This window comes from Martes martes (assembly GCF_963455335.1).
Source record: "Martes martes genome assembly, chromosome: 12".
Lineage (NCBI taxonomy): Eukaryota > Metazoa > Chordata > Mammalia > Carnivora > Mustelidae > Martes > Martes martes.
Window position 1 is genome coordinate 13,950,307 of NC_137900.1, and position 18,345 is coordinate 13,968,651.

The window sequence follows — 18,345 nt, forward strand, 5'->3', positions numbered from 1 at the left end:
TATAACCTGAAAGGGTTGGCCTCATCAATCCCATTATTGATATGACAAGGAAGATCTACCCCCAAATCAAGTGCCTAATAAGTCAGTTCAAACCCATGCCCTATTTCCCATCTCTCGTCCCCCCTAAATCTTTGAAGCACCAAATACTGAGTTTGGGATGAATGGGAAAATACAGGATATAGAGAAGATCTCGAAGTCACTTGGCAAGGGATGCTCTATACCCATGGTCGGCACATTTTTTTCTTAAAGGGCCAAATCCTAGATATATTATGTTGGATGGGTCAAATGACAAAATTGGGGATATTATATAAGTACTTAAATAACCATGTAAAAGTGTAAAAACCATTCTTAGTTCATAGGCCATGCAGAACAGGCTGGGAGTCATTTCTGCCCCGGAGACTACAGTTTGCCAACCCTTGGTACAGATTGTGTAGAGAAAAGCTGGCAGGATATGAGGTCAAATAGATGTCCTGCAAGGCTGATTATAGTTCTGAGGTTCTGATTTAAAACCCAATTTCAGTTTATTGCTGACTTGATTTTTCGAATCCTGAGATCTCATCTTCCAGTTCATGGGGCTCATACAATTGGCTTGGCTCTTTATTACCTTTAATTAGAGAATGTTACATGTTAAAGGCATTTTGAATTTCCCCAATGGATCATATTACATCAGCTTGGATGGTTTTTGGGTAACTGAGTAGATTTCAGGTTACTTCTCTGTAGCCAGGTTCATTCCTTTGGAGACTAGAGAATTCCGGAACTACGAGTGACTTGTGAGGTCTTTGAGTTTATCCTCCAAATCCAGGCACTTTTCTAGGAACATCCATATAATACACACACACATACACACACACATTTATTGAGCACCTACTTCATGCCAAATAGTATACCAAATCTTTTCATGTACATAATTGCATTCAAAGTCCCATCACTCATATAAGAGATAAACAAACCCAGCTAAACTGTATCAATAATTGTGTTGCTAGCACCAGATGGCTCATAAAGGATATAATCTGGCATGGTTGGGGAGTAGAGGAAATGTGTTTAGTATCTAGTTATTTGCAACAAAGAGCAATGCCAGTTACCTTTTTTTTTTTTTAACTGCATTTTGTTTGTTTGTTTTGCTTTAAATGAAGATGAACATATTTATTTTTACACAAATGTTTGGCTGGAATTTGCTCTTTCTAGAAATGTAAATGTCAACTACAAGTTAAGAATATTCCTTTATAGAACATTTTCTTTTCGAAGAAGGGAGAAATGCAAACAATACATCCTGTGGAAATAAAAAAATCCGTTAGTGAACTATGATGAGGAGGATTATATTCTTTGCTATAAAAGGCAAAGGAGGAAATTTAAAGCAGAAAGTCAGGTTTTTTATTCTACACATTCCCTATGCTTCAGGAGATTAATGTCAACTTGAAGTGTTACTTTCAATTATGATTTCAACTGATATTAGTACATTTCCAAAAAGAAGCTAGAGTTAGGCAGCCGAGTGTGGTAGACAGAATGCTGGGCTGTGGAAGAGGACCCCCTTAGGTCCCATCTCCCCAGGTCACCCCTAGTAATCATGTCCCAAATGTACTTCTTTACTTCTGTGTACTTCAGTCTTTCATGTGTACAATTAAAGATTAGAGTAGAAAATATCTTAAAGTCCACTTCAGCGCCCCAGTGTTCTATGATTTAGTGAATGTAAATTTAAGACTCGAACTAAAAAATAACCATAAATCTTACTATTTTTAAAATGTAGCTTGACCATCTATTACCTCAATGCTACTGCAAAGGGCCAGAAGGCAGCAAATCTGGATCTAAAAAAGAAGATGAAACAGGTGGGATATAATTTATCTCACTAACATATTATCTTTATTAATGGCAAGTAGTAGGAAATACCAGGAAAGCTCATGTTCTTCTTTCCTTTTTGTATTGTATAGCAAGCTTTGGAGAACAAAATGCGCAACAAGAAAATGGCAGCTGCCCGCGCAGGTTGGAGGAATGTTAATGATTGCAATTTTCCCCCTACAGAAAAATGTTCTTCCCTTCCCCCCCCCTCTCTAAATGGGGCATTTGATGCATGTGGTGTTATTGCTGTGAGTGAGTCATGCCACAGTTTTTACTGTTCACCTTTTGAGACCCTCTTAGTCCTCATATCCAGGAGGCTTGGTTGTTTTCCAGTGGGGGAAAGGCGAGAGAAAGGTAAATTCAGACATGTGAACTTGGCAGTAGTAATGGAAAGGTGACTTTGCAAATTGACAGAAGATGAAGATGACATCCATATAGTCATATACAAATAGCAGACACAAGGGACACCTGGGTGGCTCAGTCAGCTAAGTGTCTGCCTTCTGCCTAGGTCATAATCTCAGGGTCTTGGGATCAAGGCTCATGTTGGGATCCCTGCTATGCAGGGGGTCTGCTTCTCCCTTTGCCCTTCCCCTCCATGCAACTCATGCTGTCTTTCTCTCTGTTAAATAAATAAATAAAATCGTTTATATATTTAAAAAATAGACACCAATGCAGAGTCTCTCCTGCTCAGGTGGGACCATTTTTATACATAGATGGATACACAGGGAAGATACCATTAGGCTCTTCTGAACCCACCACTGTTGATTTCCTGGAGTCTTTTCTAAATCATTAATCTCTTTTTTTGGTAACCTCCTTAATTTAAAAACACTCCAATAAGGTATATGCCTATTTGCCCAGATCCCCTATACACTCTGCATTCCTCATGGAAAAGTGATGTCTAAGAAATTTAGGGAAATTTTTTTCAAACTTTCCCCTCATTCTTAACTTTAAAACTTTTACCATTACCAGGGCTTTCCCCCTATGTAAGTAATAGAACCCAACCCAAATGGATTTAAGTAGAAAATAAATAAGTAAATTCATTAGCCCACGCAAATGAATAACAGAGTGGTATGTATGGCTTCAGGCCATGTTTTACCCCAAGTTTAGAAGCGAGCTGAGCTGAGCCCCATTTCTGTGTAGTTCTTTCAACGCTACTCTTTCCACATTGGCTGACCTTTATGGCAGCAGGAGCAGATGTAACAATTTCCAGTGCTATGTCCTTGTATTACACTTGTCTTAGATTTTTTTTTTTCATTACTAAGCTACTTGTGTCTTTAATTGCATTTAATTTTTCCAGCTTCGACAAATGAAATTATAATACATATTTAAGCATATGATGTGCATTTTGATATGCATATCCATTATGAAAGGACTCCCACCACTGAGTTCATTAACACATCCCTCACCTCACATATTTACCTTTTTCTTTTTGATGACAAGACTTAAGTTCTACTCTCTTAGCCAATTTCAATTACATAATATGGTATCATCAACTATAGTTCACTGTGTTACACAGAATAGTCTCAGACCTTATTCATCCTATGACTGAAAATTTGTACCATTCTACCAGTCTCTCCCTATCCCCCCCCCCCACCCCCAAGCTCCTGGTTACCACCATGCTACTCTCTGTGTTCATGAGTTTGACGTTTTTTTCTTTTTTCTCAGATTCCACATATAAGTGATACCATGCAGTGTTTGTCTTCCTCTGTCTAGCTTATTTTACTTTCCACATTGTTGTAAATGGCAGGATTTCCTTTTTTATAAGGCTGAATATTATTATATTATGATATTATACACATATCACATTTTCTTTATCCATTTCTCCGTAGATGGACTCTTACGTTGTTTTTATCCTCCCATGCTGCAATGAGCATGGGAACACAAATTAATGATTTCATTTCCCCTGGATATATATCCCAGAAGTAGGATGCTGGCTCATAGGATAGTTCTATTTTTAATTTCTTGAGGAACTTTAGTACTGTTTTCCATACTGGCTGTATCACTTTACATTCCCACCAACAGTGCACAATGGTTCCCTTTTCTCCACATCCTTACCAGCATTGATTGTCTCTTGCCTTTTTGATAATAGACATCCTAATGGTGTGAGGTGCTATCTCATTGTGGTTTGGTTTGCATTTTCCTGATAGTGATCTCAAGCACCTTTTCATGTACAAATATTGACCACGTGTATGTCTTCTTTGAATTAATGCCTATTCAGGTCCTTTTCCCATTTTAAATTAGGTTATTTGGTTTTTATGTTGTTGAGTTGTTTCATTTCCTTGTCTATTTTGGATATTAACCCCTGACCAAATTGCAGATATTCTCCCCCATTCTATAGCTTACTTGTTCATTTTACTGATGATTTCCTCTGCTGTGCGGAAGCTTTTTAGTTTAATGTTTACTTTTGCTGCTTTTGTTTTTTGTGTCAAATATAAAAATAATTGCCAAGACCAAGGGCAAGAAGATTTTTTTCCCTAGGTTTTCTACTAGGGGTTTTATGGTTTAAGGTCTTACATTTTGTTTTGATTTTTGTGTATAAGGGTTCAGTTTCATTCTTTTGTATGTGGATATCCAGTTTTCCCAGCACTATTTATTGAAGAGAATATCCATTCTTCATTGTGTATCCTTAGTACTTGCCAAAAACTAAGTGGCCATGTATGTGTGTGTTTATTCCCCGTTTCTCTGTTCTGTTTTAGTGATCTTACTGTCTGTTTTGATGCCAACACCATACTGTTTAATTACTGTAGCTTTGCAGTGTAGTTTGAGATCAGGAAGTGTGAGGTCTCCAGCTTTGTTGTCTCTCAAGATTGTTTTGGCTATTTGGGATATTTCTGCAGTTCCATCAAATATAAGGATTGTTTTTTCTATTTCTTTGAAAATGCCATTGGAATTTTGATAAGGATTGCATTGAGTCTATAGATTGCTTTGGGTGGTATGTGCATTTTCACAGTATTAGTTCTTCCAATCCATTAACATGAGTGATCTCTCCATTTGTGTCTTCTTTAATCATTACATAATGTAATTATTATGTAATATATTATGTCATTACATAATAATGTAATCATTACATAATAATGGTCTGTGTCTCATGTTACCATTTTTGGCTTAAAATGTATTTTGTCTGAGATAAATGTAGCTACACCTGCTTCTGGTTTCCATTTGCATGGAATATTTTTTTTCCATCCCTTCACTCTTGGTTTCTGTGTGTCCTTAAAGCCAAAGTGAGCCCCTTGGGCATCTTAGAGTTGGAAGCAAATATGTCACACATGTCCTCTCTGCTCTTGTATTTGCTCTATATTGTGACTATAACTTAACATGAGCAAATGAGTGTTTAGAGTAGTGAGGGAAAAGTTCTCACTTACAAGATCTGAATTCTAGTTAAAGCTTACTGTTACCTTTATTGTTTTAAATAATGATATAATCCTATTGCATGCTATTTATTTGATATTTTCCCATAATTTGTACTTAGAAATGTGTACAACCTTTATAAAGGCAGAGACTATCTTATTCATACTTGTTTTCTCAGAACTTTATACATAACCGTCATTCGGTAAATACCCACTGAATTCCTACTGGCTGATGAGGAATTCTTTTACTGGAAAAATTTTAAAAGGATACATTTTTACATTAATTATATAAATAGTACTGAATAAATTTTATAAAAAGAGCAGAACTCTCATTTTTACTCTCCTGAAAAATAAGAAATATAGAAACATTTTGAATATAAAAATACTAAATATTACGGCAATGTGGGGCACATTTGGAAGATAAAGGTTTCAGTCACCTCTTTCAGAACGTTAAGCACAGTGAAAGCTAAATGGTCACTTGCTTCTTCATCTTTTCTCTCTCTCTTTCCCTCTCTTGCACAGCTGCGGCTGCTGGTGGCCAGTAACTTTCATAGACACGCTGGGACCCAGAAGTACTCCTCACCTTGCTGTTTAAAACCAATGACTCATGTAAAAGGCAAGATGACAAGCATCGTGACGTAGCTGTTCCCTTGTTCTAACCCTCATGGACTGTCAAGGTCATGCTGGTCAGTCAAGGCCTTGTCAGTCCTAGTTCAGCAGGGACAATCCCCACCTTGTTCCAAATGAAGGGATTGGCTCCTGCACCCGCACTTTCTCCCCTGATTTCCCTGACATCACTTCCAACAAACTGAGTTTAAGAGTGAATGTGATTCAGCAGAACAGGATACTGGTTTACCATTTGGGTTAATTAAAAATACTTCGCTCACACGGACTTCCGTTGTATACACTCCTTCTGCCTTAGTATTCTTTGCCTTGGAACAGAGAAATTTCACCCTTTTTTTTCCTTCAGAGTTCAGAAATATTTTTATAAAGTATTCATTGTAATTATTCACTAACTCACAGTTTAAAACCAACATCTTGTTTTCCATTTTTTTTCCCTGTCTCTCCCTCCAGGGCCCTCACAACTGTACACTCAAGACTCTTTATTTGCTGGTGGTTCAGTATGAAAAGGAATGGGCTTTTTAAAAGAAAAATGCTAAGGGAACTGGGGGTCTAAGTAGCACAGGGTTGAAGTTCTCTCAGCTTGAGGAAGTACATGGGTCTTAGACAACCTACCTTCTTGTGAGTTTTGTTTTTTTTTTTAAGACAGTTGTACACAATTGCAACTTCATCACAGCCTGATCACGACCTCCAATGATCACATCGCCTGAGTTTAGATTCTAATATTCCACGATGTGTCTATGCTTTTTTGTTAAGGTTGGGAAAACGTACACTTTTATGGGGTGGGGCCTCAGTTTATGGATGTGTTTAAGCGTTAGTATTTATTCAAAGTTTGAATTGACTTTGAAGAGCGGCAGTCAGTGCCCTCAGCCAGGCTTGTTGTGTGACTTCAGTGACATCGAGTCACCCACAGTGTCCTTTTCCAGAGCTAAGCCAATTTGCCTGCCATTTCTTGCAATTGACTTGCTGGGTTTTGTTTCCATGTTCTTGAGTTTTTCCTTCTTCACTCTTGATCTGGCTGTGAAATGATCTCCTCTGCCAATCCATGTGCTCCTCACTTGCCATCATACAAATTCAAGAGGTACTTCCTTTGGTCCAGTTTTCCAGATTGGCCTCCATTCCCAAATGTATCTCTCCTCAGTAGGTTTCCTTGGGCCCTCATGTCTTTAATTCAGAGTCTATGATTTATACAGACTTTCCTGTGATTTTTAACAGTTCTTATTGTTTCCTGTAACACATGGATCATCTTTCCTCTCCAGATTGGAAGCTCCCTATGAGCAGGGATTATGCCTTTTAACTCCTTTGTATGCCTAGTAAGTATAGTGCTGTATTCACAGGTAGGCACCGAGTAAATGCTTGTTAATTAAATTGAATCAATTTAACTTACAGCAGCTGCACTGTGAAACAAGAACTTCTGTTACGTGCATGAAGAATGTTACTCTTATGTCAGAAATGGAATTATCTGTTGCCCTGCAGGTTTATCATCTCATTCGATTCTAATGCAGATGAGTAAATAAAGCAAATGCTTATTTATATGTGGATCATTTTTGTACTGTATAGTAATAAGATTAGAGAATTGGTTTATATGTGTGGCCAAGTGTACAATGTGGGTGACACTCCCTTGTTCTTGATCTGCTTCATAACAAAGATGATGAGAGATGACAAACCGTCCCTCAAGGACGTCATCCCCTAAAGGTAATTTCCTTTTCTTTTTTTCAGTTTAGTTACCATCTGTCACCATACACAGTTATTACCAATATTATTGACTACACTCCCTGTACTGTGCATTGCGTCTCCATGGCTTATTTTATAATTGAGTTTATACCTCTCAAAGCAATTGTACTTTTGGAACAAATGCTCATGGTATAAGAATTCAGGCATGATATTCTAAGTTTCAGCCTTTCTAAAAATTAAGTTGGATTTTTACGGCACCTAAATACCCACCTGATTTAAGTTAAGTATTTTTAGGAACTTTAACCCTTTTGGTCTCCAGAGAGCTGCCCCAAATGTGTCCCCAGTACCACCTGAACGAGCATCTGAAAGAGTGAAGGCTGTTTCCACCGTTGTCTGAGGACTAGTCTGAGAATAGCCTTGTACTGGGAAGGTTCTGATCGCTATGATCTAGTTCTGTGTCATTATTTCTAAATATAATGATCAGGGCCATAGGAAGAATTTTAGAAGGCAAATGAACAAACCAACCAGCCAGACTGCACCTTTAATTTTTTTCTGAGGGGAATAAAAAATAAATTCTGGCAAATATATGTGGAAACTAAATTTACTTCTCTGAAGAGCTTTTCCATTTGAAAACTGAAAAACTGCGTTTTGATACATGGTTTGAATCATTTCCTTTGGCTTCTGAGAGGAAGCACACAGTTTAAACCATATCAAGGGATTCATATTAACAATACTTTGACCTGAACTATGTTTTCTTATCCTGATGGATCCCTACCTGTACCAGCGCCATGCTGGCCAGGTTTGGAAATATATTTTGGTGGCCCAAATATTATCCTATGGTGAGGTGTAGTTCCCCTAGTTGCCACAGGGGGTCAGCCTTTGCTATTGTCACTCCTCAGTGGATGAGTTAATAAGAGGTTTGGGATCCATTTCCCTGCCTTACACTTCAGTGCTGGAGCCCTGCCTTAACCTAGTTGACTCTACTGGAACTTGCAATATTTCACTTGATTTACCAGCCCTTTCCTCAGGGAATATGAGTAGGTTGTAGGGAAGTGGGCTTGTAATGCATGCTGGGACCACACTGGGTGCGAAATCACCAGGAACCACACTGGGGTAGTACACCTTCCTCCATCTCATAAACATTTATCAAACACTGTGTGTCACATGTTCATCAAACATAATGTATCCCAAGTATCACCTGCTCTACTTTCTCCCACTATTTCCTACTACCTGACAAATTGATCTTCTTGGTTTCCAGAATCTTCTAGAATGATACTACAACTTATGAAGCCATTTTAAGACTGAGGAAAATCAGTGTTAGCTTTCCATTTCAGGCAAGACTGTCCCTTTCTTCACCGTGACACAGGTATTACAGTACATTGTCAGAAACTGGAAAAGAGTTTTACTATTTTTTTATTCTCTATCGAGTGCAATGCCAAGCAAAATCCAGATGTTATCCTCACCTTTCCCAGACTTCTTCCAAAGCTAGGATTTTTTGATGGACAAATAACCCTGGGCTTCAGTATTGGCATCACATGCTTAGTAAATTGAATGCAAACAAAGAAGTTTAGCCTGCAGTGGAATACCAAGTTATTTGGTGAGGGAGGCGGTGAGGGGTGGGGGGACCAGTGAGATGGGAATCTGGTGACTTTTATTTCCTCACTTAAGTCAAAAATATAATACCCAGTTATAACTGTTTTTTTTTTTTTTTGCCTTGTTTGGTGTATGAGGATAAAAGCAATTTGTTGAAAAATATATCCCAAAAGAATAAGTAAGCAGGCTTCAAAAACAAGAGACTTAAGAATGGGATTGGCGGTTCTCAGCTCTTAATGCAGGTATGTACTAGATTTTTTTGGAAGACAGACATTGAGACTTAAGATTTTTTTTTTTTTTTAAATAAACTATAGGCACGGCCTCTTTTTGTCTTTACTTCCTGAGAGAAGGAAGTACCAAGTGTGATGGTGACAGGAGTTCTCAAGCCCCTTTATGAGATTTATTTTCCTCAGAGTTCTCTGGTAATGGATTGCCTTGATACTTGGCCTTGGATGGTCCAGCTGCCTTTTCCAGGATGGATCTTGGTGAGTTAATAACTATGAATAATAGAAAAATATATTTGAGAAATACTTGACCTCTTCTGAGAACTTAGATATTATGTAACACCCAACTTTTTCATACATACCAAGAAGTTTTCTTATAAATCCTTGTGGTTATTTAAAACCTCATAATAGGAGTGCCTGTGTGGCTCAGTCAGTTAAGTGTCTGACTCTTGATTTTGCCTCAGGTCATGATCTTAAGGTCCTGGGATCTAGCCCTGTGTCTGATCTGTGCTCAGCAGGGAGTCTGCTTGAGGCTTCTCTCTCTTCCTCTCCTCCTGTCCCTCCCCCAACTGGCACACAAGCTCTCTCTCAAATAAATCTTAAAAAAAAAATAAACTTATAATAGAGGTACATGTTCATTACAACAAATTTAAAAATTTTGCATAGAATAAAAAAAGTTAAAAAAAAAAAAAAAAACCTCCCCAAACCCCATAATTCTACCATCCAGAAAAACCACTGTTAGCGTTTGGATGTAGTTTTTTTTTTCCTTCAAATTCACTCACATATACCCACAGACTCCGTAAAATATTTTGGATCATAAGGCATAATTAGTTTTATCTTACTTCCTTATTTAACATTCTCCCATGTCATAAAATTACTTCAAGACAATTTTTAATGGCTATAAAATATGTCACATAACTTTAAGGAAATTGTTCAAAACCTCATGTTTCTCATCTCTGAAAATGGGGTAAGAGTCCTACCCCATAAAATTTCTATTCGGGATTAAAAGAGAAAACCTGCATAGAACACAGCACCGTGCCTGGTGTGTGGTTAGTGCTCACCAATAGCCACGGTTGCCATCCTTGTTTTTAGGGAGTTCTAAATAATTGTAGTTATGGTGTAATTAATTTTTCTGCTTGACCACACATATAAGCTCTGTGAAGTAATTGAGAACGCTATTGAAATGAGAAATTATCCAAAGTCTGATCATAATTTTTATGGCACACTGAAAATATGGTGATCCCCAATACCTAAATTTAAATAAAAACAAGATTAGCCTAAAAAACTAAACTTACACACATGCTGAGGTCAGATGCTCCTTTCTAAAAAGAAGAAAAAAAATCCTGCTCTGTTGGTTCTCTGAACACCTGCTTACTTGCTCTATCATATAATCCGGCCATGGAATTAGCTATCTGATGTGCTTATAAATTAGAGTATAAAGTCCTACAGGTATGGTTAACATTTTGCAGGGATTATATAATTATGTAAATGGGCTAAATAAGGACTTGAGTCAACAGGAACAGAGAGTGTGACTGAGTTGAGTGTTAAAATCCTAAAATGCTTTTTTTCCCCCTTTTAGGATCAAAATTTTTTCCTATAGGAGTATACAGCACAGATTTGATATAGAAGTAAATGGAAGAAATGGCTTTAGCACATGTATTGAGAAATCAGTCTATAAAGGCAGGTCAAACTGAATGACATTAATTACGAGAATTTTTTTGTGAATGTGGTCTTGTTATGCCTGATGTGAAGATACCTCTGAAAAAGATAATAGATAAATAGTTCCGAAGGGCAGGATGCTTAGGACATGGGCCTTAGAACTGACAAATTCTTACAATGGAATTCAAAGTTGCATAAGTGACTATGGCATGACCCTCAGCAGGAGAAAATCAGCCTGCTGCAGAAGGAACCATTAGCTGGATCTACAACCGATCTCAATGGGATATTGAATGAGTTGATTCCATGGGAGATGTTTGTCCCTGGTGAAGTAATAGATGAGACCCAGTGGACATACACAGCCTCTATATCATGGAAAAGGCTCTGTACATGTCAACTCAACAGACTACTAGATTAACCATGGGGGCTGAGTGTGGTGTGGCGGTTGAGGGGGTCGTTAAAGAGCACTGTCTAGGGAGTCAAAGGTTTGAGCTCAAGTTCTGTTCCTGGACTAAAAGCGTTACTCACTGGCCATGTGATTTTCTGGTTACCATTACTAGCTTTTTGACCCAGGCTGACTACTTACCCTCCCTAGGCTGCCTTTATGTCATCTTTAAAATGGGTTATAATCGGCTCTGTTCAGATTGCTGTTGGAATCGCATGTGATGATGCTGATGATGAAGACTGGCCTGCACCGTTGAGCAGGTAGCACACAGGTCAGTGCACAATTAATAACTGGATCAATATTACCCATGATTCTCCTTTTCTTGTCAATCAGATATTTTCATTTGAAAATGTTAGGAATATTTTAAAAATTAGGATGATTTTAATTGCGCTAATTCAGAGAACTATTCATCTGAAACCAATTGCAAAACAGGTTTTACTCAGTTGGAAAAACCCAATCTTTCACAGACCCAATAAAAAGAACTGTTTGGCAGGGAGGGGGCACTTGGCTGGCTCAGTCCCCAGAGCATGCCACTCAATCTCAGGGTCGCGAGTTCGAGCTCCATGTTGGGCATTGAGGTTATTTACAAAAAATACACAAACAAACAAACAAAAAACCCCTGCTTGGATTATTTTGGCACCACGTTCTTAGTATTTTTGAGGAAGGTGTGTTTTAGTAGCAGAGTGGTTTAGCAAATATCACATAAGCAGCATTAAGTGAATAAACATGTGTGTGACTGAGTCTTAGGGCCCCAGTGCTCTAGTCCTGTCTCTACTACTGATGAACTGTTTGACTTGTTAGGAACGGGGCAGCCTCTTTTCAATCTCACTGGCAAGATAAGGATTTGCGCAGCGCGATGTCTGTGATGCCTCTGATGCCTTCCTATCCTCCAAACCAGAGCTGCCCCCAATCAGGTAGGCACCAGTCATATGGGATGACTGAGCCCTTGCAACATAGCTGGAAATTGAGATGTGCTATAAGCTTCAACATCTCCCTGATTTGGAAGACTGTGTGAAAAAGCTACTGCAAAATATCTCATTAATATCTTTTTCATTTTGATTGAGTGTGGGAAAGATATTATTTTGCAGATTTGTGGCTAAATGAACTAAATTACTAAAGTTGTTTTCGCTTGTTTTTCTTCCCTTTCTTTAACGTGGCTACTACGACCTTTTAAGCGACATGTGGCTTCCGTGTGTGGCTGCATTCCCTTTCCATTCGATAGTGAGTGCTGCTCTAAAAACTCTTGATGAAATAAGTTTTCGTGACAGTTTCAATTAAATTGTACACAGAGCTGGCTTTCAGCTATGCTGGGAAATTTGTGGTAAGCTGCTAGAGCTGGCCGCTCCCACCCATCTGATTTCAGCAGTTGATTTGCATTGGGGTTGGGAGTTGCTGCCTTTGAGGAAATGGGGAAAGAAATACAAATGGATTAGATTAGAGTCCAGTGGAGATGGAGTCCGGTGGAGATGGAGACTGAATCTCATGGAGTAAGCTGGTAGAGGGAGGCCTCCAGGATGGTGGGGTACATGTGATGCTCTGCTGGTGGCCACGGGATCAAGCCCAACATGTAGAAGGGAGGAGAGACAATTCTGCTCCCCTGTGAATGGGACACGCCACCACTGTGGCACTACCATCAATTGGCAGCTCAATATGGCAGACCATGGGAGATGACCCACTTGAAAGTGTTCTGGTGTCCGCACGACAGACATCCATGACAGGCACTTCTCAGATACTGGTTTGAGGGACTGGAGGAGCAAAATAAGAGTCAGAGCAAGCTTCATGGTGAATGAGCCTGAGAGATCAATTCATAAACTGTGGATCAACAAACATAGACAGCTGGCCCTTTGCAGAGTACTAATGTTTATGTACCGAGACGTGGGTGCAGTGCATATGGGATCTTAATGTTGGTAAATACCTCCTTTGGACCTAAGGCTGGTAAGGTCCAGAGAAGGATTTTTAGCTAAGCAGCAGTAAGTTCTTGGGTGCCTGGTTGACTCAGTCAGAAGAGCATGCGACTCTTGATTTTGGAGTTGAGTTCAAGCCCCATGTTGGGTATAGAGACTACTAAAGTAAAACAGAATAGGAATAGAATAGAATAGAATAGAATAGAATAGAATAGAATAGAATAGAATAAAAATCAGTTTCTTGAAAGCAACGACATGCCAGGTCAAAGAGTGGTGTCTTGCCCAGGTTATCTGGGGGCATGGGGGGCCAGCGAAGAGAGAGGAAGAAAGTGTTGACACTTTTGTATTACCTTTTCTGTTGCTGTATAACTAGTGGAATATAAATGGGGATCACAGAGCCTCCTCTTTTGGGACACAGGGATAATATTCTTGAGGCAATGATGGGATTGAATACTAACTCATACCATTTCCTAAGCCTATGGATTAAAAAAAACTCCAATTATTATTTTGTAATAGCATTTGTGGTTCATTTTTCTTAAAAGTATTTGTCACATGGCTATTGATTGCCTTCTTGTTAATATGCATGCTGATCTGTGGTGAACTATGAAAAATTAATAAGAGATCTGGCCGTAGGAATGAAGACATTTCCTTCCCAATTTTCCAAATTATTTCTTAAACCCCCTTTAGAGTTAGAAATTATGAAAAATGAATGTCACAAATCTGTGATTCACAAATGATACCAGTTATTCCTAGATGAATCCAGTGAATCCTTTTTGGCTTTGGGGTTCATTGGGTTCATGGTCAGGGTCACCCTGACTGCTAAGAAGTGTTTACCCCTGCTAGTGCATAACCCAGCAAAGTGAATTGTTACCTCCTTGATGGTGAGTGATCGCTCTTTGTCTTCCTTAATAGCATCAGTTATACCTCCAAGACTCTCACCTCTTCTTCCTTTTCTACTCTCCCTGGGGTTAACACCTGAGACTCTACAGAACCAGCCAGTCTTCAGTGTAGGTTGGGAAACTACCCTATAAGGTACATAAATATTTGTAGGACAGGCACTGTAGTAGGCTCCGGGACCCAGAATTGAACACAATCCTCCTTTTCCATAAGGATGATCTGGACAGTAAACATTTACACTGAATAAAAGCATGAGAAAATTGGAAAGAATAAAGCAAACTCTGCTACCAATGGCCAAGAGAAAGGTAAAATGAGGGAAATGTGGCTGGGGAAGCTTGTCAGGGAGGGTGACACTGGGCTGGGGACAAAAGCTGATAAGAAAGGGACACCCAGAAGGTACTTGGAAGGTTTTGATTACTCACTTCCTCTTAGGAAGTGAGAGGGACCACACAAAAAGGGTTTAAATTACAGTGAACTCGACAGTTGGAGGCTTGACCATCTGCTTACTTTTGAGAAGTGACCATTCAAAAAATAGTGTTGTAGAGTATAATCCCTACCTGCTCTACATACATAGTCTCTTTAGTAAAAAAAAAAAGAAAGCCCAGAGGAATTGGATTGGAGTAGTATAAGAAATTATTAAGAATGCAGACACCTCCAGATAGGGACTGTTTTCCCCAAAGTGACCCACCCAGGAAGTGACAAAGCTGGGAACCAGAGAGCCCTTTATTTCATGTTTTGTGCTCTTCCAAGGACACTGGCGTCTTTCTGCTGTGCATTTCCTGCTTTAACAGAGATTGCAAACCCAGATGCCAACAGAGGCCAAGAAAATGACACCCTAAGTTGTCTAGTGGGATACAATGGAATGAAAAAGAATGGTCTTATCTTTAGGGAGCCTTAACTATTCAGTTCCAGCTAATTGTTGCAGAACCAGGCCTCCCAGAGCTTCCGATTTTTAAAGAGAACCCGGAAACCTGAATTTTTATGTCACAAAGCAAAATATTTTATGTTAATAATTAGCACAAATTCACACACACACACACACGTGCATACATGCACACTCCATCTGTTGGCAGGATGTCCAAGGACCATCAATGTACACTAAATATGAGGCCCATTAGTGGGCACTCTGTTTCCGATACCGTATGTCCATCACATAAACAGCTCTTTTTGTACACTCTGGAACCATTTGTCAGAGCTTTGCTGTCTTATTTTCTTCTTTTAAACAGCAATTTTTCTTTTGGTTCACTAAGGCATAGTCATGCTTTTCCTGAACAAAAAACGTTATCTGAGTTCAGCTCTCAAAATATACTACCACGAGGGGGAGCCCAAACTTTTTTTTTTTTTTTTTTTTTTTAAGTTTTATGTGAGTTTAACACTAATTAATGCAGTAACAGAAACTATTACCCTATGACATTTTAGGCTACTTCCTCTTCCTGAGATTATCTGTGTGGCTTGATTTTGTGAAGAATTGTCTATTTAACTATGAACACAGACGGCAAACAAACTTGGCCCAAACTCAGCATCACAGTATATCAGCCTTTTAATTTTAATTTTATTTTATATTTTATGTTTTTATTTTATACATTTGGTTCAGGTTTTTTTTGTTTGTTTGTTTTTTGTTTTTGTTTTTTTTTTTAACCACGCTGTGTGCTCTAGGCAGAGGGAAAAGAGCAAGAAGCAGATGGCACACTGGGGTCCCATAGGCCTGTAATTCAAATTTGAAATCAAAAAGAAACAAAGAAAATACCCAGGATTCTCTGAGACAAGAAATTAGGTGAAGGAAAACCCCTGGTCAGTCCCCGTGCACTGAGGTGCTTGAGGACACTTCTCCCCTTAGCGCCTCGCCGTTCCTTGGGCTTCAGGACCTTTGTGTCTCGTGGAATCTCCGTGAACCTCGCCCTCCGAACGCGTCCATCCGCACACCCCGAGCTGAAATGTGGTTTGCTTGTGGATTTGCTTCCTGGTTGCTTCTGTGGTCTGGAAGGTGCTTTTTTGGCAGCACTAGAGTTGGGATTTTGTTGTTGTTGTTTATGTTTTTCAAATAACTCTTGTTTCAAGGCGCAGCGGGAATCTTCCCAGATTGCCTCCATCCGCTTGACTCACCCGCTGTTCCCCGGGGGTAGCAGGACTAACGCGAGCTCTGCGCACCACGCAGGGGTTCGTCATGCAGTCCTCGCGTGACCTTGGAGATTGTCGCAAAGGTGTCCTCGTCTTGCAGATTAAGGCAGGGAGGGTGGAGAGGCTGTACCTGCGAGGGCAGTGGCCCGGGAACTGGGCGGGTCTCATCCGCTGGATTGCACGGGGTTGGCCCAGTGCCAGCTTCATGGTCTCAACTTAGCATTTATAACTTGCCCTTCACCGTCTTCATCTTCTCCTCCCTTTCCCCTTCCCTTCCACCATTTTCTTCCTCCTCCTCCTGACTCCTTCCTCTCCTACTGATTCTTCCTCCTCTTCCTTCTCACCATCATTATTACTGCAGCTTATGTACGCCTCTGTTTACCCCATGCGTGTTTGACTCTTAAAGTCCAGAGGCCGAGTCCTGTCACAGGGCCCGTTCTAGGTGGTCCACAGAGCTCGGACGGAGGGGCCGTGAGGTCTTGGTGAAGAGAATGAGCTCCACCGTCCAAGGTTTGGGGGGCATCCGTCGCTTGTGAATTAAGTGACCTGGGGAAAGACACACTATCTCGTAACCTTACTGTCCTCTCCAGGAAAGCCTGGAGAAGAATAACACTTCCACCACCAGGCTTCGTGAGAGGCAGTTGAATCGAAGTCCACAAAGTGCTCCATGCGAGGTCTGGTATGCGGAGCTCCGCTATGCGGAGCTCCATATGGGTTAGGGATTCTAGCAGTTGTTTGATATGGATGGATCTTGTTGAATTGACATTCCTGAAACTCAAAGTGTGACGTAGCTCACAGTTTTCAAGGCAGCTTTTTAAGTTTGTTTGTTTTTTTTTTTAAGTTGTAGCGAGATTAGTATTTTACTCTCAGTGATCCATAGAATTAAGTTTAAGAATTAGTTGGTGACTAGCCATTAAAAGATGGCAACATAAAAACAAAACAAATATCAAATAAAAATCATTTTTAAAATGTAAAGGTTACTACATACCGTATATATGTTTGTATTTAAAAGTTTTATTTATTTTTTGACAGAGAGAGAAAGAGCACAAGCAGAGGGAGAGGGAGAAGCAGGCTCACTGCTAAGCAAGGGGCCAGATGTGACTCATTCCCAGGACCCTGGGACCACCATGTGCACTGAAGGCATATGCTTAACCAACTGAGCCACCCAGGCACCCCCACATACCACATATATTTAACATTTAAAAGTTAACATCCTTGAATTTTAGAAAACACAAAGCATTAGTTGCCCTCTTTGATAGCCTCTATGTTTATTTTATGGCGAAGATGACTTTTATTCTGCATTGATGTTTGTTCAGTCATCCAAAGCCATCTCTCAGTTGGGTGTTAGGATACACATTGTTTCACATAAGCTTGTTTCTTTTTAAAACAAGTTTGGGGTTTTTGTCAAAGTCAATACTGCTTTTGCTCATTCAGATATTAGATCAATTTCTGATTTCCCAAGGGAACATCCTTCAATAACATTTACATCTTCTCCTTCCATTTCCTCTCTTAAGATCTTTACAAAGAACTGTAACCTAGAGCAAATATTCAGACACTCCACGTGCCATAAAATACCGTTGGGCAGTATATGAATGGCGTAACGGGAAGATCTGCTAGGAAGTTCACAGACTGCACAGAATCACTAGTTGAAGGTCCTGATTTAAGGACTCCTTTCACTTTACAAACAGGCCCCAGGTGTCTGGCTTTTTACTAGATTTAGTGAATTTCTTAAAACTGGGGATACCTCCATATATTGGTTGCTAGCTTACAGAAGAATTAGGGTTTTTTTCCCCCCTTAATTCCTCAACTGATTTTTCTAGAGATTCCTGGTGGATAAACTTCCCATGACACACTGAACAGGAACGCTCACGCTGAAATCACAGTGCAGGATCCTCTGGGTGCCAGTCCCACCTTTGCTGCTGGAACTTTCTCACACTTGTCTTGTGCTGTGAGTTTTCTTATAAACCCAACCTATTGGGCATTTGTATTTCCAGGATTTCTCACAATTTCTTATCTATTATAGGAGTTGTCTT

The 18,345-nt window shown here is 39.6% G+C and overlaps 1 protein-coding gene across 1 annotated transcript in view; it reads left to right on the plus strand.

Moving 5' to 3' along the window:
* The window catches only part of TMC1 (transmembrane channel like 1), a 206,495-nt gene extending 199,162 nt beyond the window's left edge, over window positions 1–7,333 (plus strand). Inside the window, exons 23-25 of the mRNA XM_080820083.1 lie at window positions 1,745–1,823; window positions 1,926–1,977; window positions 5,703–7,333. Of these exons, the coding sequence (XP_080676209.1) occupies window positions 1,745–1,823; window positions 1,926–1,977; window positions 5,703–5,725 (154 nt within the window). The 3' untranslated portion in view covers window positions 5,726–7,333. The remainder of the gene's footprint in view (window positions 1–1,744; window positions 1,824–1,925; window positions 1,978–5,702) is intronic.
* Window positions 7,334–18,345: the final 11,012 nt, after the last annotated feature.